At 30.9% G+C, this 24295-nt stretch overlaps 2 protein-coding genes and 1 long non-coding RNA gene across 5 annotated transcripts; 1 reads left to right on the top strand and 2 right to left on the bottom strand.

The window, feature by feature from the left end:
- Window positions 1-1132: 1132 nt before the first annotated feature.
- On the top strand, window positions 1133-4064 carry LOC111634962. The gene is made up of 2 exons (XR_002758312.1): window positions 1133-1254; window positions 1328-4064. It is a non-coding gene; the product is annotated as an uncharacterized LOC111634962 (long non-coding RNA).
- Window positions 4065-6395: 2331 nt separating this feature from the next.
- LOC111634961 (glyoxylate reductase/hydroxypyruvate reductase-like) lies at window positions 6396-12146 on the bottom strand. Of its 3 annotated transcripts, none has more exons than XM_023379814.1 (10): window positions 12132-12146; window positions 10946-11154; window positions 10706-10836; window positions 10558-10630; window positions 10360-10476; window positions 10006-10097; window positions 9844-9924; window positions 9602-9761; window positions 9399-9529; window positions 6396-6770 (listed from the first exon to the last, which is right to left on the bottom strand). In XM_023379814.1, exons 2-10 carry the CDS (start codon window positions 11008-11010, stop codon window positions 6655-6657), a joined length of 966 nt encoding a protein of 321 aa, XP_023235582.1. In that variant the 5' UTR covers window positions 11011-11154; window positions 12132-12146; the 3' UTR covers window positions 6396-6654. The 3 variants fall into 3 exon arrangements, with proteins under 3 accessions (XP_023235582.1, XP_023235580.1, XP_023235581.1); XM_023379812.1 differs by lacking the exon at window positions 12132-12146 and adding an exon at window positions 11480-11881; XM_023379813.1 differs by lacking the exon at window positions 12132-12146 and adding an exon at window positions 11236-11356.
- Window positions 12147-18117: 5971 nt separating this feature from the next.
- LOC111634963 (glyoxylate reductase/hydroxypyruvate reductase-like) lies at window positions 18118-23626 on the bottom strand. The gene is made up of 9 exons (XM_023379815.1): window positions 23465-23626; window positions 21327-21457; window positions 20864-20936; window positions 20639-20755; window positions 20475-20566; window positions 20312-20392; window positions 20081-20240; window positions 19877-20007; window positions 18118-19798 (listed from the first exon to the last, which is right to left on the bottom strand). Exons 1-9 carry the CDS (start codon window positions 23533-23535, stop codon window positions 19674-19676), a joined length of 981 nt encoding a protein of 326 aa, XP_023235583.1. The 5' UTR covers window positions 23536-23626; the 3' UTR covers window positions 18118-19673.
- Between the last annotated feature and the right edge of the window lie 669 nt (window positions 23627-24295).

Here is a 24295-nt window from a genome sequence, read left to right as displayed (position 1 = left end):
TTCAGTTTTTAGGTATAATATAGGTATGTGTAGGCCTGTATCATTTTACCCGGCGCTACCCGTATCCGAAGTTAAATTAGTTCGGCCGATCTGAGTCAAACACTACATTAGCTCGATTCGGCCCAAACAGAAAGCATCCTAGAAGAAAAATAATCAAAACTACCTTCTAAACCAGTGTTTCTCAACGGGGGCGATATCGCCCCATGTAGGCGTTTTTCCATGTTGAGGGGACGATTAGTAACAATTTATATTTTGGGGGCGAAAAAAATTTTCTGGGCGATATAGTAAAACATTATATTAAGAATAATTAGATATTTTATTCGTTATATCGTACAATAATTAAACAAATAACATTACACTAGTGACTAGTCTATTCAATGCAGTATGAATTTGGCGTTAGCCTTGGCCCTCGGAATCGGAATTTTGGAGTGAAGGGGGCGACGATTCGTTAGAGGTTGAGAAACGCTGTTCTAAACAGAGAAAATTGGTCATTTGTTTACATTGCTAGAAACTGTTCATCATTCCTATGAATCTTAATGCTAAACTATAGAAATGCACGTTATTAGTTTTGTAACTAGCCACCAAAGCAATGATTGTAGTCATAACAAATTTAATGGCCACTTATATTATTTCCTTTATTTTAGGCAAGTAAAAAATGTTATTCAATAATAATTTCTCTGTATTCCAAACGATTTAATTAAAAATAATATATTTTGTAGTGCCAGGCCGTGACCCCACCCCCTCCAATGGGAAACTGGTTGTCGAGCTAAAGCTAATATATCGACGATTTATTTCGTAAACAGGAACGAGTGTAAGACGATTTAATTGTCGCATTCCCGGACCAAATTCACACGTCCTCGATCTAGATCAGGGAAGGTGAGAGAGAAAGCAACCGGGGAGAGTTAGACTGTCATCTTACAGCGAGTTCAAAGCACATTAGACCAAAATTTACGGGACCATCACTAAATATTCCTGAAAATGCATTTCAAAAATTAAGCAGTATTTTAATACAGTTTAATCCAGTAGCTACTCAACACAATATCATTTCAGAATTGCAACANATTTTTTCTGTATTTTTTTGTTTATTTAAATTATAGAAAAACTTCTTAATTATAAAAAGTTGAATTAAAAATATAATCAACATATACATAAATTATTTTATTATTATTTTCTTTGTAGGTAAAATGATTGCACATAAGTTTAATATAACTAATCCACAAGATTATTGTCTCTTCAAATTAGTAAAGGGGGAAGGTAAGTATAAAATTTGAAATTAAATAATAATGTTTAAAAATATGTATATATAACACATTTTTCATTTCTGTAGAAACACAGTTAGGTGACAATGAGTGTCCTCAAACTGTGAAAGAAGAATTATCTGTAAGTGGAGCAGAATGTGCATTTGCTTATAAAAGATGTGATGCTAAATTTGTCTGGCCTCTTCTGGAAAGCAGCTGAACAAACTTGGAGCATCTCATAATTGCAAAAATTGAAGCTGAAGTCAAATTATAAATATGCATTTTGAGCAATGTATAGTTAATGTGTTTAAATATTAATTTGATTGTCAGTTTTCTCTTAATCCATATTAATTTTGGAAACAGTGAATACTTTGACATAAATACAAAAAAGTATCACTATGTCTTTCATACAGTTTATTCTAAAACAACCAAAAAAATTCGAATTTTCATGAAAATATATGCCATATTACAGTCTAATTCAGCAACTGTGGAGTGCAAGAAATGTATTTTAGAAAATGTTTTGAAATTAGGGAAATATGTGTTTTGCATAACAAAGTAAATGATTATTGCAGTGACAAAAATAGATGCTTGATAGTTCATGAAATTTTATATAAATCATTCTCTCTTTATTCCAAATTCCTTCCTTCCAATATATCTTTTAATTTTTTTCTTCTACATTAGAATTGTAGTCTCCTAAATGTAAAATATAAATTTATATTTTCCATGCAATGGCATTATCCCATTTGTAATAAATTTTTCAATGGGAAAAACTATTTCCAATGATAATAGTATCCAAAAAATGTAATTCATAGAAATGTAACTATTTCATTTTTAAAAAGTTTGAAAAGTTGTGAAATTTTTAAATAAGATTTGTTTTGAAATGCAATATACATACATACTTTTTTTAGATGAATATCCATTTCTTCATTTGAATTACCTCAATTTTATAATTACATTAATTGTTTAGATTTAACTGATAGATTTTTTAATATTGTTATTTTTACTCTATTTAAAAACAATGTTCAGAATACAGTATTATGACCATTTGGTCAAAATTAATGTATTAAATTCAAAATATAGCACATATTTTATTTACGTGTTCCTTGCAGATGTTTTCTATCATGAGCATTTGTTTAAATCCTTTTTTAAATTGCATTAGCCTGATAATTAGTACTTATTTTAATTTTGAAAACAATACAGTTTCTCACAGTAATAATAACAACAACAATATTAACAAATGCAATTTAGTTTGGGACCATTTTATATTTATAATTGATACATTAATGTATTAATGAATTTATGTATCAAAACTATGAAGAAAAATGTGGTCAAATTGATGTAGTGTTTCCCATTTAATATCTAACCACAGAAGTAGTAAAAGTGTTAAAATACTTTTCTTATGTGGTGACATTCCACTTACTAGTCTAATGTGTACTTAATATATGTTATATTTTGCAAGTTTAATTTAATTGACAGTTTTAAAATTTAACAGAAGTTTTGTAACTGTCTCATAGGTTTACTTATATGTATGTGTGTATGTATATTCTACATATGCATACATATGTATATTCTTTCTTGGGATAACTTTTTTTATATTAAAAAATTATTTGTAGAGAATTTGAATAATGTAATGTGTATTTATATGAAAAATTGTCTTGTGTAAAGTAATGCATTCCACTTTTCTAACAACATATTGGCAAATGGATCAAAGCATTGTGAACTTTTTCTAATTTCAAAAGTATTACTCAAATAAACAGTAATTATTATAAATGGTGCTCATATTAATTTTGTCACAAGCAGTACAAGATATAGTACTTAAATAATCAAAGAGCACAATAATCAGATATACAGTACTTCAGTAAGTAATTCTTGTATGAAACCACACCGTCGAAGTTTGTAAGAAAATAAAAACTTTTGTTAATTTTTGCACACACTTTTATGTAAACATTTATTATACAACACTATAGGAACTGTGATTGAAAACACTAGCAAGGTGCCAAATCACTATAGCTCTTGCAGTTTACGATGCAACTGGTGATGGATATCACTGTTCTCATCCTTTATAAATACCACAATTTTTCAGTATCATGCATTTTTTTTATGTCAAACAAGCAAACGATTTCTTTCTCATAAATTGTAAAATATAAATTTCAGTTCTTACATTTTGCATGATTTTTGTTTCATAAATATCTTCTATTATTGTTTTTAATTTTTTGTGTGTTTTCTTTTGTACATGTTCTGTTTTGCAAAATGTAATCACATCATGTGAATGTCTGTGATATGATATTTGATTAATATGAAAACAAAAAATATATACAGCAAAAAAAAATTTATAAAAAAAATTTATTAACTGCATTAACTGACTAAAATATTCAAAATGAACTATATTAAATATTTATCATCGGAAAAATTTCTCGTTGGATGAACATATACTAAAACAAATAGTAAATATGCATCTTGGCTTGTATTATAACATATTTCCTTGAATGGTTATATACAAACTTTCTATTAAAAAAAATACAAAAAAATTATATATATATATTATATATATTGTAAATGATTCTGTTGCATGTGGAATGATGGTATTTTATTGATTTTTATCAGTATGTATCAAGGCATATCTGAGATTATGTTTAATTTAAATTGGTTATTTGTATGATCGAGATCTTCCTTTATCATGCTCAATCTATGTCGTCCCAAAAGGGACTTTATTATTATTATTATTATTATTATTTAGGAATTATTTTGTACTCCTGTGCAGAGTATAACATCTTGTATATTTTGCAAGCTTTGAAAATATTAAATACTGCCTTATATCATACATGAGAATGAAGTCTGTGGTGTCTTGATATTTGCTTCTTTTTAATAAAATGTGACCACATCCTTGGTATATTTCCATAATTGTCTGATTTAATAAACACATAATCATATATTTACATTTAATTTTTTGTTAGACATTTAAAATCTAAATTTTATTCAAGTATATATTTAAGATTTTCATCTCAAATCTTTAGTGTAAATACCATAAATGTTCATTTCCTATCTGTGCTCTGTTAGATACTACAGAATCAGTTGAAACTAATACATAAGTTGGACTTCATAAAATTTTTAATAAATTGTACAAAATATTACAGAAAACTATACATAATAATATAAATCAAACTTATATAAAGTAACTCAGAAATGTATTGAAAAATGAAAGATAATTTATTGTGTTGTTTCTTAATTTGTTTTTAAATCATATTTGGAAATATTATATATAATTCTTATTTTTATTCATGAATGAGCAGTTATTTATTGTGACATCACTACAATGCCAGGTTCAATTTTAATCATATTTTTAATTTATTTAATTTAAAATATATGCTCTCCACCTCAAATTAGTAGTGACTTGCCCCATACATCATACATATCCTTTAACAATAGAGTCGTACCAGTTATCTATCTAACAACTTTCAGGGGGAAAGTCTTGAATTAAAAATGTGGCCTCCAGTTTGTATCAGAAGTTTGTATATAGTTAGTTAATCGGGGGCCCCTACCAATAAGGTTTCTACAGCTGGTCTTGTCTTTCATCTATCTAACACCGTTCTCGAGATTAAGGAAAGATGGATGGATGGATACAATTTTTTTTCAAATTGCAGCTCAACAATTTTTCACGTTTTAAACAAAAATTTCGCATCATAATTGAAAGCCTGTCATTTTAGAATCGTCTTCACTATGTCCTGGCATTATAAGTATTAACCTATAAACATAATGAACTTCACTTGATTCTCTAAGTGATTGTAATGTTTAAAAACAATGTATTTCTTGCAAATTGCGAAAGAAACAAACAATCAGCTTTGTCTAGAGCAAAGCTGATTGTTTGTTTCTTTCCAAGAAAGAGCCCCAACATGGCGACTGACGCGATGCATCACGGTATCGTGTCTTGACCTTTACGTTTATAAACAATGCCGAATAGGTGTGAAGTAACGCCGCCCTAGCGACGACAAAACTTCCCGTAGGAGGGAGAAAAGTGGAAAGGCTTGTTTATTATTTGTGGGCTGTGCTTTGAACAATTCACCAATTGTTTAATACTGTTTGCGGGAATATTTCAAATGACTAAAACAAATTGAGAAGGAATGTGCATTCTGTATTATTTCAAGATAAAGGTAAGCTTCACAAACTACATTAAATATGATCAATTGATATATATATATATAATTCAAAATTACCAAAGGAGTATATGCTCGATCGAGTAAGAAAATATGTGAAATGTGATGTCCCTGAGGTAATAAATGACAGCGGCCAACGATTGAACATTAACAGTCTCAATTGAACAATCTTGCTTTTAGCCCTTAAAAATATTGTTTTAATCTTAGTTAGTCTATATCAATTAGACACACATACACGAGGGCTTATCACACCGGTGAACGGTAATTAAATTACAAAATCTTTAATGATTATTTACAATAAGATACAGCTCTTTTTGACAATATATTATACAGAACACTTAAAATGCATTTCCGACTCAATACGTCCCTCTTCAGTTAGTGTTCATAAACTTATATAAATCACAAACCATAAATTTATACATCTTACTGAATAGTTCAAGAATATTTCAATAATAGTATCTGAGGAAGTAAATGGATACAAGGTTTAACACATTACACGTTTATTTGACATGTATGTACAGAACAGGGCCAAAAGAGAGAGCTGGTGCCCTCGGTTTCTTAGCTTATATATCGGGCAGCCAAGCCCTCGGGAGCTGCTCTCGACAAGTCATGGTGAGATACGACATGACTTGGATGTCGACTTGATTTTGCTAAAAATCGAACAGCGTTACACCGCTATTGTTTGGTGCAAACCGGAGAGGCGCCGCCATTTTATTGGCCCGTCGTCTTACGTTCTCGCTCATCGACAGTGTTGCAGGTCGCAATTACTGTTGCCTCTGACTCCAAGTTTCGTTTGCCAAAATTACTACTCTATTACTCACCCTCCAGACTTTTAATGTCATCTTTCCGGTTTCTCATTGAGCGTGCCTCGTACAATTGTAACACAAAATTGATTTAAAAAAATTAACATTAAATATGACGTAATACAAGAAAACACGTGCAATTATGGCATAACTCTGATAAATGGTGATACTTTTGCGTCTCGGATACGATGGGTCTCTACTCTCGCACAACCCACTTAAAAAAGAAAGGCTCTTTTAGTGTCCCGTAGTAGAACGAGTAAAAAACAAACCCATTGCTGATTTAGCAAGCCCACAATTGGTTGATTGAAAAACTGGTTGACGAAGAGTAATAACTAACAATCTATTTTGAACAAAACTTTTTATTATTTTAAAAAATAACTAAACAAGACAGAAATTGCGTTAAGTATAATAAACACATTTGGTTCTTTCGGCTTGAATTATTCCTAATGAAATTGAAGATAATTATACTGGAGCTAGTGGTTCTCGTCCTTCTAAAACTTCTACAATATTTCTTGCGTTAAATTCGGCTTGTTCAATAATGAGATCCCTTTCGGAACTACCGATGTGAGGAGAAAGAACTGCAACAGAAATTCTAGAATATTTATATACATCTTATATAATTATAATATTTTTGTGTGTTACGTACAGAACACTATCCTGTTATAGTTGCGGAAACTCGGCATATATACGGTAGCACACTATTTTGCGCGGCATACATTATCATTTTAATGTAAATTTTCATTTAAAAACTTATTATTAATTATCAGGGGCGGACTGGCCATGTGGAAAATGTGGAAAATTCCACATGGGCCGTTTTTTTCTAAATATGTACATAACGTACCGTTTGGTTAAGTTTAATTTTAAAAAATTCATTTATTTTTTTGTTAAGTAAGGTAAATTTCAGTTTTTAGATATAATATAGGTATGTGTAGGCCTGTATCATTTTACCCGGCGCTACCCGTATCCGAAGTTAAATTAGTTCGGCCGATCTGAGTCAAACACTACATTAGCTCGATTCGGCCCAAACAGAAAGCATCCTAGAAGAAAAATAATCAAAACTACCTTCTAAACCAGTGTTTCTCAACGGGGGCGATATCGCCCCATGTAGGCGTTTTTCCATGTTGAGGGGACGATTAGTAACAATTTATATTTTGGGGGCGAAAAAAATTTTCTGGGCGATATAGTAAAACATTATATTAAGAATAATTAGATATTTTATTCGTTATATCGTACAATAATTAAACAAATAACATTACACTAGTGACTAGTCTATTCAATGCAGTATGAATTTGGCGTTAGCCTTGGCCCTCGGAATCGGAATTTTGGAGTGAAGGGGGCGACGATTCGTTAGAGGTTGAGAAACGCTGTTCTAAACAGAGAAAATTGATCATTTGTTTACATTGCTAGAAACTGTTCACCACTCCTATGAATCTTAATGCTAAACTATAGAAATGCACGTTATTAGTTTTGTAACTAGCCACCAAAGCAATGATTGTAGTCATAACAAATTTAATGGCCACTTATATTATTTCCTTTATTTTAGGCAAGTAAAAAATGTTATTCAATAATAATTTCTCTGTATTCCAAACGATTTAATTAAAAATAATCTATTTTGTAGTGTGAGGCCGGGACCTCACCCCCTCTCCAATGGGAAACTGGTTGTCGAGCTAAAGCTAATAAATCGATGATTTATTTCGTAAACAGGAACGAGTGTAAGACGATTTAATTGTCGCATTCCCGGACCAAATTCACACGTCCTCGATCTAGATCAGGGAAGGTGGGAGAGAGAGCAACCGGGGAGAGTTCGACTGTCATCTTACAGCGAGTTCAAAGCACATTAGACCAAAATTTACGGGACCATCACTAAATATTCCTGAAAACGCATTTCAAAAATTAAGCAGTATTTTAATACAGTTTAATCCAGTAGCTACTCAACACAATATTATTTCAGAATTGCAACATTTTAAATCGTCATGGAATATTTTAAAGGAAAATGTCAATGAAACTTTTATAAAATTAAACGAAAATGAACATTCTACTGATGATCAAGTAGAAACTAATAAAGATGCGATTTTATCCTCTTACTGCATTGCTTGCAAAAATTGCTCTATTTGTTGTTATAATATATTATTCAGATATAACATGTTAAGTGGCGCTTATTCTATACTTGGTCAAGCATACAAATATCTGCTATCTATGTCTGTAACACAAGTGTCCGGTGAACAAAGCTTTTCTATGTTAAAATTAATTAAAAGCAGGCTAAGATACTTATAAGTATCTCGCAAGAAAATCTAGAAGCCTTCGTGTTAATGTCAGTGGAGAAGGATTTTTTAAACGAAATACATTCTGATGATGTCATTAATATTATTGCTCAACAAAGCAAACTTCTAAATAAAAAATTAATATTGTAGAATATAGACTTGTGCTTATTGTAATTTTTGTCAATGTTGTATTTTGAATATATTTAAATATAAATAGAAAAAAAATACATATTGATAATAAAACATATTTTCAATGCTTTAATTGTAACGAAAGACAAGAGCGTTCAATTAAGAAATAGAGAGCTTGTGGCCAAAGTTTTCATCTCTAAAACGTGAACGTCCAACGTTGAGCGCCGCCATCTGTAAGCCTAGAAGTTTGACAATGGTGTTGGAACGTCATTTTGGTGTTTTGAAACGAAAATTTCTGAGATTTTCCAGGGTGATATGTGTGTTTGGGGGATTGATGCTGTTAAATTTTGGTGATTAAAGGTCGAAGGAGTGGAGAGATAATGACGGTCGTGTGTCATATGTCGAGTAGGGTCAGACTTAATGACAATTTTACTCGTTATTAGCATTTACGTTTTTTTATAAAATCCATCCTTGCCCTCAAAATTAAACTTTCTGACATTTTATAATAATTAAAAATATAAAAAGTTTTAAAATAAAATATGATAACAGATGGCGCCACCAAATGTTGCCGGGAAAGTTAAGCAACTCGTCGTTGGATTTTTAAAAATATTTTTAAAATAATAAGGACATATTAACTGTTTCGATTATTTGTTATATTCTATTTTACTCTTCAGCCCACTAAACCACCGAACACCGGTGGTGGTTTCGCGCCTGGCCAACGGGCTGGCCACATGGAATGTTTCGTGTTTTCTTCCCTAAATAGGCCATTTTCCCGTAGTCAGGCCTCCGAGGAAGCGTTTTCTAATTCACTCTCACCTATATTAGGAAGGGAAACCAATTTATGGTCTTTTGGTAGAGGTTCTGGAACCATCACGTCTAATCCCGCGGCTCGGATTGTTCCATTCTTTAAAGCATTATAGAGATCGTCTTGTTGAACCACTCCGCCTCTGGATTAGAAAATATTATATATTTTACAATATAAAAAAGTATTTTTAAAATAAATAAAAAAAGTATCTTACCTGCTGACATTAATGAAAACGGCCGTAGATTTCATCAAATCGAAAGCAGTGGCGTTGAATATTTCTCGTGTGCCGTCACAAAGTATGCAACTAGCAATAACGAAGTCGGATTCCTTTAATAAATCTTCGAAAGAAGAATAAACGGCTCCTAAATTTTCGGCTGTAAAAATATTTAAAGTTTTAATTCCCGTAAGACGAATACAATGAAAATATCCCCGAATAATATAGAAATATCCACTTACCTTGTTCGACTGGATGTATAACATCGTAATAGAGTACTTTCTTCACATTAAATGGTATAACTCGCTTCAAAATTCCTTGTCCTTGAACATAAAGAAAATAAATTTCGTAAAGCATGACTACGTAAAAGATTAATAATATGACGTTTTATTTAAAAATCCTACCGATTCTTCCCATTCCCACAATACCTACTGTTGCATTTTTGAGTCCCTTTCCGCAATACCAAGTAGGACTCCATTTTTCGGTCCACTTCCCCCTAAAATGTAGACAAAAATATATTCTCTATCTTCTGGAGATCAAGAAATACATTTTCTGTAAATGATTTTCTCTTTTTTTGCGCGTTTGTTTGCCTTCTTTTTACTTTCCCGGTTGTTAGGGGTATCGATAGTAATAAATTTTGGTGGTTAAATGTCAAGAGGTGGGAAGATAGAGGGAGGTTACTTAAGTGAATGATCGGACTTATTTACGAACAGTGTTCTAACAAAGAATCGCCCTTTATTAAATTAAATAATTCTTACTTGGCGATTGCGGATGAAGCTTCTACGATTCTTCTTCCCACTCCTAATAGTAAACCTAATGCAAATTCTGCAACCGAATCCGTACTTAGGTGAGGAACGTTGGTAACAAGAACATTTCTAGAACAATTAAAGTACTTAAAAATATAACAGTTTAATCTCGTATTATCGATTTTACGCGTTGATATCGATTATTAGTACCTTTTCTTGCATTCGCCCACGTCTATGTGATCGAAACCAACGCTCATAGTCGAAACCACTTTCAGTTGTTTTCCTAAAAGTTAATCCGATGTATTTTTAAGTAAAACGAATGCCAAATATGTAAAATATGAGAAAGAACGAGATATACCTGCAGCATTTAATATATCCGAATCGACGATATCCGTAGATATACAAAAAATAGCATCCACACCTTTGACTCCTTCGAGAAAGTTCTTTCTAGGACAGGGTCGGGGTTGGTCGTAGCTAACAACCTCGCATCTTAGAAAGAAATTGAGATTCTTTATGTTAATGACGTTAAACGTGATTGTGACGTCAGATTTTAATGCAAATATAATAATTAATTGTAATAAATAATGAAAAATCTTACTTCGTTTGTAGTAATTTTATGGCATTGCTTGGAAAATCCGATCTGGTTACGAATACTTTTGCCATGTTAGTAAAATTTTCGTCAAATGAGCACTAAACTGTTATCGAAGTGTGATAATTTCCTGTAGAAACCGATTAGAAACACAATAATTTGTTCGATAACACATAAGTTATATACTTTTTCCCTTCTTGCTACGTAGACTTCAGATGCTAAATATAATTTGAAAATAATCAATGTAAGAAAATAAATTTCTTATACCGAAGTTAATTGAACATTAATTTAACACATACTAAAATAAGAATAATAATTATGTTTGTTTAATTTTTTTATATATACTTTATAACAGCGTATTTCACTAGGCAAAGTAATTCTCCCCTATGATTCGAGTCAATTGATGCAGTCTAATTTCAGGAATGATTTATTGATTTGATTATTCCTATTAATTTAAAGCATCCGAAAGAGTTACGTGACTTTTTTTAAGTTCTAGAATTATAATAAAATAAATGAAAATTTAAAGTTAGAGGAAATACAAACTTTTTAGATCAAGATGCGTTGTACTGTCCTATCTAAAGTTTTTCCTTTCTCATCCCCAATCTACTCGTGAAGTATAGAAGACAAGCTGGGGGAACTACAGTCACGTGACCACCACTATCGTTTTACGGCGGGGTCAATCGAAGATAATATTCGATAATCGGAAGTGACGTGGCGTGAACTTTAGGATCGAATATCCGGCGAAGAATCGTGTTGATTTTGCTTTTATTGATCGTATACACAGGTCGACAACTTTGCTAGAATTTGGTATTAAACTTGTCCGAAAATAAATACATTTTAAAGTTAAAAAATTATATATATAAATATCTTGGCTCGTTCGTGCAATAAAACAAATTAGCTTATTTAAAAGAATCAATTCTTTCTGAATATCTCTTATTGATGAAGCAGTTTTAAAAAATAAATTGGATCGCTCTCGATCCAAATGTTGCTAATAATAAAAATACATCGTGGATTAAATTAGCGAGGTTGCACCACAACCGCTCTATTAAGTGGAAGTCATATTACAACAAACAAAGAGATCTCCTAGCCTAATATCGCCTTACTTAATGTGTCAAACAGCAGCAAATACAAACAAAATCAGGGAATGACTGAATTAGTAGGCCTATATATATATTATTATTATTATTATTATTACCTAAATATATGCACTCTACGACAAAATTTGAAATCGAAAAGGCTTGAAAATGTCTTGAAACTCTCCCAAGCTACAAAGAAAATAATGGCGCCACATCCGGTTTGATTGGAGACTGCTAACCAACCGGAAAGGTCTTCCGGTTAAAATGTGTTCTCGCACATCACGAAAATTTATTGTTTTATTTTATTATTAAACTAAAGAAATGGACTTTTCTACCATCACACATATTTTAGCCTAATTTTAGATACCGCATTAGCTATTATGAAAAATTCCTCTAATGTGAAATAAGAAATATTACAGTATTCAAATTTTTATTCCTGTCGAAGTTGAACCAATTTTACTTATTACAGATACGTTTTACTTACGTTCTTTACGTGGTTTAATGGAGATAAGGCAACTAAACACAAGGGCATTGCCAAGGGGATATTTTAAGTTAAGTAAATTAAAAGTATGATTAAAAATTGCAATCCGGAATTGTGACGATGTCACAATAAATAATTGCTCGTAGTTAATTATAATTTTAATTTTTTCGAGTATAATTTTTAATTAATTTACTGAACGATCTTTCTCAGCAGATTTCCTAAAAACAAAGATTATATCGGCCTACATACGAGAATATTGGAAATAATGAAAAGACACTTGCATAACAAAGGACGTAATTATAATTTTGAGTTGCTCGAAAAAAATTTATGGAGAATTATCAACAAAAACAATATTAATTAATGCATTGACTTCCAGGAAACCGCTTTCTATGAAACTCTATAAGGATAAAAGCAAGCAGCTAACTCGTTTATGATAGTTTCTTCAGTTATATTATTTTTCTTTTATTAAAAGATACTGCGGAGATTAGTTTTGTGTCATTGCCCAATCCTTCTCCTCTTTCGGAGAACCACAGCGGAATTTCCAAGAGTTTGTAGTGTTACGTACAAAAATATAAAATTAAAATGAATAAAAAACCGCAGAAGATACCATCGAATTCTAGAAACAATAAAACAAAGATTTTGCGAAATAATAAAAGAGATTTGTTACGAAAGTAGTAAAGAAATTTTCGAATTTACAATGTAACTAAACACTTCCACTACTCGGTAAATAATAAAATAGAAAAAAGTGCAAAGCGAAACTCTGGATTGTGGGAAGATAAATGAAAACTGCAAGAAATGGAAGAGGAAAGAACTATTTAAAGAATGTAAAAGAGTGAAGAAAAAATGAAGAAATGCAGTAAGAAGAATAAAGAAAATTTCGTAAGCGGTTTAGCAAATAGGACAGAAGATGCGGTAATAAGAAAATAAAACAAAAATGACACAAAATATCGTACGGTGTGACAAAAAGTTTCTGGTTCAATGGCAATGCAAACAAACATTTATAAAAAGCAAGAATTAAGTCAATACCTGATGCCTGGCAGCTTTTTAAGTCCTTTAATAATTTTTTTTATTTCAGCTGTTTGCTTTATTCTCTTTCACTTTTGTCTCTGTACTTGTATTTTAATCCTACTTTGTTTTTTTTTCCTTGTTAAGTATTTCTTTAAATCCTTCTTCTAAGTTTTTCCAGTCGATTTCTTTTAATCACACGAAAATTCTGAAAGCGACACCCGCCATCACTTTGCATCCTTTTAACTACATACACGGAAGCAAACGGGACAATCGCCCTTCTTTGGGATCGAGTAAAAAATTCCACACAAAGTAAAACCCCAAAAAATGAAATAAAAATTTATTGGTGTAATTATTAGTCTCCCAGCTTTGGCTCCCATCCTTGAAAATTTTCTGCGGACACCCACCATTAGTCAAAAAAAACTGATTGCAACTACTGTCACAGTGAATATCTATTCTATTTTATTTGATTTTCTTACGGGTCTACACATTTTCCATTAATGATAATTTGTACAAACTGCATTAGACGGTGTACATTTTCACAGAAAAACTAATTTGTTTGGCTTGCTTTGTTACTTTCATTATATATTAGTCTATAAGAAACATCGATGGATAAACGATAACGTAATTCTTCAAATAAATCTCGAATATTATTGATTATACCATTTAATTATGATATAGTGTATTTTAATTTGAAATAAATGATATAAAAGTTAAATGATATACATATATATATATGTGGTGTTCGACGCACCACCTAATTATGTGTTGGTTGGGAATATATAACACCTGAAGTCATATATCTCATCATGTGATTTATTTACACAATATACAGAAATTTCGTTTTACACTATCAAGTAAAAGATGGTCGGTTAGGAGATCGACGTATAGGTGTAGGTACAGGTACAGTGCGGAGAGTAGCCGAGAAGAGGTAAAAAGAATAATGGCGGACGACCTGCACATGTTTTTATATCCTCGCTCCAGCGCCACCTGGATTTCCAGCTGCGGCTCTAAGGCCGCCACATATATATATATCATTCAACTTTTGAGATACACACAATCCCCTTTATCTCCCAACCCCCTTGACCTTTAATGAAATATATATATATATATATATCTGAGACACATGGACAATATTTTGAGTTCAACTTCAATAATGAACTCAAAATATTGTCTGGGTGATGGCGCAAGCCAAGACGAAGCGTTGGGAAAATAGTGCCCACCCGTAGATAAAACTGAACACTGGTCGTGGATTTATCCACAAGTGGCTAGCCTCGTGGAGTTTTCTGGGGTTTTCTCGCGTGTCTAGCACCTAAATAAGGTCCACTTCCCATAGAAAGCACTCCCAAAAAGGGCAGATCGTCCAAGTACGCAATGCCTTATCCCATCCATCCTATCCTATGCTATCCTATTAAAAAATTAACTTTCCCGGCAATATTTGGTGGCGCCATCTGTTATCGTAATTTATTAAAAACTGTTTTTAACTACAGTAATACCTCGGTTTTCATTGACTTCGGTTATCGTCGGTTTCGGTTTTCGTCGAATTTTTCCACGAAAAATTTGTCTCGTTTTCGTTGGTTGCCTCGGATTTCGTCCGCGGGTCCACATGACCTCGCTGCTAATTTTGCGAAAACAGAGGGCGATCCAAGCGTTTTCCTGCTCAGTGTGCGTTGTTTCTTGCTGTGTGAGCATTACCCCGCGCATCTAGCAAACAATTCCATTGCTTTCCTTTCCTTTTAGCTCCATCGTGGGGCCGAAAAAAGTTTCCAGAGCCAGCAGCCCTTCGAAGGAGGTCAGGAACACGATCGAGTTGAAGGAAATCATTGAAAAATACTAGAGCGGCGTTAAGATTGCTGAAATCGCCATCCAGGATAAGTGCCATTATGGTGAAAAAGGAAGTAATAAAGGAGGGTGATGTAGCGAAAGGCGTGAATGTTCTAACGAAACAGAGATCGCAAATAATTGAAGATGCCGAACAGTTATTAATTTGGATAAATCAAAATCAGTTAGTGATTCTGTTACCGAAGCCATCATATTAGTCTTTTATATTCATTTCTTATTGTTTTTAGTATTAAACACTATATTTATTCTCTATAAAATGTGTTTTTGGTATGTATTTTGGAGTGTCTAGAACGAATTAATTGGATTTACATTGATTCATATGGAAATAATTGCCTTGATTTTCGTCGGTTTCGGATTTCACCAATTATTTCGGACGGATTATCAATGAAAACCGAGGTATCGCTATATTATAAAATGCAAAAAGCTTCGTTTTGAAGGTAGGGATGAGTTTATAAAAAATTGTAAATTTGTAAATGGTAATAACGAGTAAAATAAAAAGTCATTAAGTCTGACCATACTCGAGATACATACGTTCCCTTCTATCTCCCTACCCCTCGACCTTTAATTACCAAAATTTAATAAATCAATTCTCTTAATACACAAACCTCCCTACAAAATTTCAAAAAATTTTCGACAAAAAGCACAGGAGTTATTAAGCTTCAAACAGGATGAACAAATCGTGCCCACCCACACACATACATTCATACATACACAATAACTTCCATACATAAAAAAAACCCGATTTTTTTTCTTTGCATTTCTCGACATTTCAAGGTGTCCTTCCCGAGTCCAAAAATGTAAAAATGTTGGGCATCATTTTTTTTTTTTTTTGACCGATCGGAACACTATCGGATTAAGGAGATTAAATTTAGCGTAAGCTTGCACGACTTGACAACAATACCGGTAATATTCGGAGTCGACTGGTGTCGGATTACTGGATGCGTAGAAGTATCGAACTGCCGGATTATCAAGATTGTGCTGTACGTACAAGTGTAAACGCGCGGCCATCCGAAAGTGCAAATTTTTCGCGATGATGTGCCATATCCTTAACAATATCCTTAAAGCTTAAATTCTTTATTTGGCGCTGCTTAAACTTTTCAGTGCCAAGGAAAATTAACCTCTTACTTTCCCGGCTGTTACATAACAAGTGAAAGTAATGAAATCGTGTCAAATTTGACTCACCAAGTTGTCCAAATCTTACATTTTGAGACCTCTCAACCCAAAAAAGTTAAAAACACGGCAAAAAAATTTTATGGATATGTATGTATGTATGTGTTTGTGTTTGTTGGCGTCTGTTTCGCTTAATATCTCAGGATAAAGAAACGAAATATGGCACGGTAGCTCGTATATAAGGGGCATTGAAACTATTAAATTTTGGTTGTAAAAGGTCAAGGGGATGGAGATAGAAGATAGTCACGTGATATATCTCGCGAAAAGTCGGACATAGATTTTACTTGTTAGCATTTATAGTGTTTTATAAAACTTATCTCTACCCTCAAAATTAAGTCTTTATATATTTTTAATTATTATAAAACAGCAAAAGTTTTTATAAATCTTATAACTAAAATTGTATGTGGTGCCATTTATTTTGATGAATAAAACAAATGTTATTTTTAAAATCTTATAAAAGCCAGAAAAGTTACGCAACTCGTTGCTAGATTTTTCACTTCATAAGAAACAGATTTTCGTAGCTTAATTTATTTTAAATTCAAATAATCCGTAAGTCCGTAGAGAATATTTGAATTTAAAATAAATTCTGCAAAATAAAAAATCATATTATCTCCTAATGAAAAGTTTTACATAAGTTTAATTTTTTTCTCAATTCTGAGGATTTGCAGTTTTGCTACACGTATGGTTGACGAAATTTCTTGTCGGTATTATTGCATCGTTTGATTATTCATAGTATAATTATGTCCTATTGTATTTATAATTTTTCAGCTGCATTTATCCACAAGATATTTAAGCTATTTCTATAAATTGAAGACATTGTACTAATTTAATAATATAGCCCGCCAGATAAATTTTTAATGACTAGAATATCGCATCTCCTGAACATGAACCGAAATCCTCACGATACTATTTACAATAAAAAAAATTGTGTAAATATTTCAATGTATTTAGATTAAATTATCATGGGTTTCTTTCTCGCATTTACTTCTATATTATCACTTGCGAGATAGATGTGAAACCGTATAAAAATGATCTTTAGAGACTTGTGTTTTTCAAAGAGAAATCAAAAACTTTTAATGAACAATTTTCACTCGAATTTTTCTATGTATTCACGTATTTATATTGTGATTTATCTTATTTTTTAGTGTAATAATTACAACAAAAATAGACAGTATAAAATACAATATTTATTCAATAAAATTTTGATTAATTAACGTTTTCTGTTAAAAATACACACAGAATTTTCAAATTGTAATCGTCATAAAGAGTAATTCCAGAAGGGAAAATGTAAATATTTTAATTAAATCAAATTTTAAATATTTTATAACACTATTCTATCATTCAATATATATCTAATTACATTTTCGAAAATATTATTAACTAAAATTATAAATAATATTATGTATCTTCGTCTGGATTAATATTTTTGATTAAAATCGGTTGAAAATGTGAAGTTTTTCTATTAACAGACACGTTTATTAAAGCCGAAAGAATGATCTAAATACATTATAATTTCGGCAGCCATCAAAAATTGCACTTAATCACAATTTAATTAATATGTAAGCAACTTACTGTACGTAACCTTTTAATTTCGGTCTTAATCATTCTTTTTAATAATCCTGTCATTACAAAATATGTGATTTGTAGTAAAATTTCAGCAATTTTTTCATAATTATAATGTAAAAAAAATGCATCATCACACTGGTGCAAATTATTTCTGAGCTACTTTATCTAAAAAAATAACAAAAACGTAGTTTTTCTAATAATGTCAGTTATAAACCAATAAAATTTAATAATTTAAAGTCAAATATTTTCTTTCTATTCATACAAATGTTTAAATTGTAAAAGATTTTCCAATTGAGAAAACACTTTTTGAGGTTTGCTTTTGAAAGACTACATCATTGGAGTTTTTTCGAAATTTTTCTAAGTTTATTTTTTGAAGAAAAATGAAAAATAATTCTCCATATGCACCGACAATTGTTATTTTAGAAAAAAATTATATATAAAATTTTCCTATATTTCTCAGATATTATATAGAAGTTTAACCTTACATCAGCCTTGAAGACTCAATTTCTGATTATGGAAATTCAGATAGGACCTATCCGAATTTTCTATTTAAGAAACATTTCATAGATATTTTGTATATTAAAATGTTAAAAAAAATTATGTATAGGAAAGGTGAATATAAACGTTTAAAACTTATCAAATGGAACGAAATGATTTATTATTACAAAAAATTAAAATTTCGAAAAGACATTTTAGCATTATTTAGTGTTTGAAAAAAAGCATAAAATGAATTTTTCTTTGAAAAACGGCCTTTACTCGTCTAAAATTCTCATTGAATGAATATAGAGTATACCTCTCTTCACGGATATATTATCAAATTTCAATAATATATTGCACAAAAAGTTATAAATTACTTAAGATTCCTGAAGTATTTTCTTCTCACAATTCTTTTTACCTACAAATTCAGAATTTTTAACTTTGAAAATTTGTTTGTTCAATCTTTGCAGAATAGTCCTAGTAAAATTGCTTTTTAAAATAACAGTTTAGTGACCACTAAAAGTTGGTGATTTAAACATTAATCATAAAAGTAGTAATCAAGTCAGAGCTTCAAATTTCTTTAAAATAATTTCAATATTAAACAATTTAAAAACATACCTAAAATCCAATAAATATATTATAGAAAATATTTAATTAATTTTGTACATTTTCAATTTTTCAGCAAAAGATATGAAAATTCTTACATTATTTGTGGTTAAAATTAATTTTAAACTTTAACGTTTTTATCTGAAATGATTTTCTAGATATTAAATTAATACACACGGACAAATGGACGGTCAAAGTTCTAATATAATCTCATTCTTAGCAATTTAAAGTGAAAGGTTTAATGCATTTTACGTGCATCTAAATAAAAAAGTTTCTAAATTGATACGTGATGTATTACATGAAATATATTTTTTTAAAATGCTGAATCAATAGCATTGAAAATAATCTATATGAGGTAAATTTTATTATGTGACAGAACATCGAATTATAGAAAAAGATTTTTCTTTTGATTCAAATTTACTAACACGATAGGGTAGATTTTTCAACAATTTAACTGATGACATGTTTTAACAATAAATGCATTCTCAAAGCGAGAAATTAAGGCATAGTTTTCTTATGGCATGCGAATTGGAGTGTTAGGAGGTTTTCCTTCTATGACGTTAATAATATTTTCAGCTGCCATGGTGGCCATCTTAATCCTAGCAGACATCTCTGCGCTTCCAACATGTGGAGTAACAACTATAAACACAGGCATGGAATAACTTAGGTTTTGTTTTACAAGTTAGTGATTTTAGAAAATTTCCGGATAACACTTACTTAGGTTCGGTAGAGTCAATAATTTATGATCCGAAGGTAGAGGTTCTGGTACAGTTACATCGATTCCGGCAGCTCTGATTTTTCCGTTCTTTAATGCATCGTATAAATCATCTTGATGTACTACACCTCCCCTATAAAAACGGAACAGATGTTAAAGTAAAAGGAAGGAAAAAATATCTCAAAAAGCAATATAATCATTGGTACCTGCTAGTATTGATGAAAACTGCCGTAGGTTTCATTAAACCGAAGGCTTTGGCATTGAACATCTCTTTTGTTTCATCGGAAAGATTGCACATTGCAACGACGAAATCGGACTGTTTCAATAATTCTTCTACAGTAACATATTGCGCTCCCATATCCTCGGCTACAAAATACTTTCCAGTTTATTAAAAAGAACTAATAAATTAATGTCAGTCGTTGCAAAAAATTTTGTACCTGGTTTAATTGGATGAAAGACGTCGTAGTATAATACCTTTTTAACACCAAAAGGCAAAAGCCTCTTCATCACAGCTTGTCCTAATAAATTACAAAAGAAAATTGCGCTTCAACATGAGTAATTCTCATGAGTTCAATGCTTGAACTCGTGGGAAAAGCTTACCTATTCTTCCCATTCCAACAATGCCTACAACTGAATCAGTCAAGCCTTGTCCACACAACCAAACAGGACTCCAAGCATAAATCCATTCTCCCCTGTAGATAATATATATTTTTAAATTTAAATCTTATAGAAACAAATATTTTCATCTTTCACTTATAGAATACTTTTTGATTGCAGAAGCGGCATCCATCAGTCTTCTTCCAGAAGCCAACAAAAGTGTAACTGTCATTTCTGCTACGGAGTCGGTAGAAACATCGGGAGTGTTGGTAACGTGAATATTTCTATTAAAAAATATATTTTTCGTTTGTTATATATATTTTTTTCGGACTATAAATCGATAAATATCCAATTATTATTTTTATTATGATTTCTAAGCCAAAAATATGTACCTATTTTTACATTCTTGGATATCAATATGGTCGTAACCCACGGACATCGTTGCAATTATCTTCAGCTGAGGTCCTAATTGAAGCATTTTAAAAAGTTATACATTGCTTTAATATTTATGCATTAAATCAATGATTCTAAATTATCATCAAAATAATAAAAGTTATATACTGTAATTTATATTATTTCCGAAATCATAATTCTATCTTATGGATCGTTAAAAGGAGAGAGCAATGACAGACTGTAGACGGTATCGATTTCTTCTGTTGACTATCCGCTGACGTTACTTAATACTAAGTACTTAGATAAGTTGGATAAATACATTTTTTTTTCTTTTTTAAAAACTTTCTACCTTAATCTATACTTTCGAATATTTATAATATATTATACAATTTTATAACGTTTAAAATTAGTTTTGTTTTTATGGGTGAATGATTTTCAATTAAACAATACGTCTAGACTCACCGGCAGTTTCAATTACTTCTTTATCAACCTTGTCAGTAAGAAGACAATATAAGGCATCTACACCTTTCACTCCTTTCAATAAGGCTTCATGGGTGATGGGTGCGTGTTGATCGTAGATTTCTACGTCATATCTGAACATTTAAAACAGAAAACAATGAACCTTTTAATGAATTTCATGACCATAAATTCTTTTAATTACATAATGGCTTGATTTTATTAATGTCCTGTGTATTTTGCAAAGAAACAATAGTGTATACTCAATACAAAAAGCCACGTCTCTTTAAAATATACGAAATGCCATATTCATCACCCGTGTAAGAATATTTTACATACTTTAGAAGGCCTCAAATATTATCGATACGGAATGCACATATGACCTAACTGAAATAGAAAAATTGGTTAATTGAAGACGATAAAGAGGTGACTTTAAATCAGTGGCAAGGTTATAACACTCAAGGTTGTTCTAGGGAAGGACGTGCAATTGGCACAGGCTACAAAACGTTTAGTCTATTCAAGGTTGTAAACTTCTTAACAGATAACACTTGAAAAATGTTCATATTTTACAATAAAATAGTGACCCGTTTTTAGTACTTATAAACTATTATCGCATCCGTGATTAATTTTATAAACTTTAGAAGTTCGAGTCTGACAGATGTTCATAGACAAACTGATAATGGCAACGACCGTGACATTATGATGTACCGTACTAAAGGTTGTAAATTAGCGTTATTTTTCTAAGATAATACTTCAGACTTTAAACCGTCCTTTATATCGACAAAACCAATCCGTCTGAAGATTAAAATAAACAAATAATAAATTTATAAATATTAATAAAATTTTTCATTATCATTAATTTTATAAAATAATTAAATACTATTTTTATCTCCATTAAATAATTTTATAGAATTATAAATTAGATAATAAACAGTACACTCCCCTCTCATGTACGATTGCAAATTTACTGAGAAAACATTGTAAAGCGAAAAGTATTTCCTCTGCAATTGTATTTCTGACATACACAATGCCATAAATTATGCTATTGCATCAGAACAGGAAGTTTAGAATTTTTCAGTGAGGTAATGAACTGCATTAAAAATTTCCTGAAGACACAAAACAGGAAATTTGAAATATTTTAAACCCAAACTTAAAATTTTTATATTTATTCATTTATTTAAAAAAACTCAAGTTAAATGATTTAGAATAATTTATTAAACTTCAACTTATATTTAAATGGTATGTTAATTAATATATTTATAAATAAAATCTTTTTGAACTGTAAAAATATATATTAAAGCATACATTTTCAAAAAATGTGTGTGTTTTAATGTATATTTTTACATCTTCACAAGTCTGTATATATACGTAAAATAATAAACATTAAAACTTTTAATGTTTATTATTATATGTTTACTAGTTTTGGACAGGTTTATATAATAAGTATATAAACCTGTCCAAAACGGAACCTGCCAAATCGGAAAAAATATTCGGTACCGTGCGATTCCAGCTTACACAGGTTTTAAGGTATGTAATAAACATTAAAAATTTTTCACTTTAAAATGTAAAATATAAATTACTAATAATATACTCGTACCAGCAAAATATTACGTATAACAAACGTTATTAACCTATATAATATAAAACGTTTCGACTTAAGCATCGAGTTGATCACGTGGCATTTTTTACGTCAGACGCCCTCATAAAATTTATAAAACGTTTTAAAACACGGAAACGTTTTTAAAATATATGTATATTTTAATAACAAAGTAAATTTAAAAGATCAATTAATGAATGAAACGGAGGAAATGATGGAGGGGAAAGGATAACGGGGAGTAACGGTCTGATCCAAATTCTGTTCTCAGACAGTCTGCCTTTTCACCTTCACTTGACCTTCATTTGACCTTTGCTTTTCCGGGGTGATCTTCCCTGCCCGTTTAAAATCGCTCATTTCTCCTTTCGGTTTTGCATTCTTTCTCAACAAATTAATCATTTTATCCATTTGCCAATATCGATATTGTTAAGACATCGTCCGTTTTGATAGCTTCGCCTTGGCTTTCTCGCCTCCACGTGGTGATTTTTTTTTGTAATAAAATTGACATTTAAATGTCAAAATTCGATACGATAATGTAAAAAAATCTTACTTTGCTTTAAGTAGATCGATCCCTTCTTTGGGGACGTCGGGTCTTGTGACGAAAACTTTTGGCTTGCTCATGATTCTCGTTTCTCTCTCTAAATGAGCGCGCTAAATGGAACGAGAGTTTTAAATGCACTTTTATACGTCTCGTGCAAACGCCTTATGACGTAATGTCAGACTGTTTCCGTGACAACCGGTAGTTTTCGGCGCGGAAGCTTAAGATGGCGATTGTTACGCCTTTGCGGTCGAAACTAACGTAAAAATATGGCGATTATTTTAATGGTTTTAAATGCTTATAAATAAATTCGTGTACGTTCTATAAATTTTAAAATTATTTAAATTTTATTTTATATCGTAATACAGTTCTGTGCTATTTTTAAAATACAGTAGAATGGTGTTATCTGTTGAATTGTTTTACATCTTTACCGCTGTAAATTCCATAACTTAAATTTAAACGCAATAAAACTGAAATACACTTAAATTTATTGTACTCTTACATTTAATTTCCGAGGAAAAATATAAAATTCTTCATATTATAATTTCTTAGTTAACGAAAGACGTCATAAAACAATATAATCGCGGTTTCGATAAATGTAATTGTACGTAATCGTTGAAGATTAAAAATTTAAAAATAGTTATTATGACGTTTGTGCACGCAATTATGCATATTAACGTTATGCTTGATAAAATACAATAATTACGTATGCACCGTAAAGTATTTTACATTATATTTTTATTCGTGAAAACTGTTAACTAGCGTAATAATTAAATATAATTCATTAATAATCGAACGAATTTACATTAAGCATGAATTTGAACTTATAAAAGTTAATTTTAG

The sequence above is a fragment of the Centruroides sculpturatus genome, unplaced genomic scaffold, assembly GCF_000671375.1.
Source record: "Centruroides sculpturatus isolate CEXI.00-Female unplaced genomic scaffold, Cexi_2.0 scaffold909, whole genome shotgun sequence".
Taxonomy (NCBI): Eukaryota; Metazoa; Arthropoda; class Arachnida; order Scorpiones; family Buthidae; genus Centruroides; species Centruroides sculpturatus.
The sequence above is the reverse complement of the archived record's forward strand: the minus strand, read 5'-3'. Positions and strand labels throughout refer to the sequence as shown.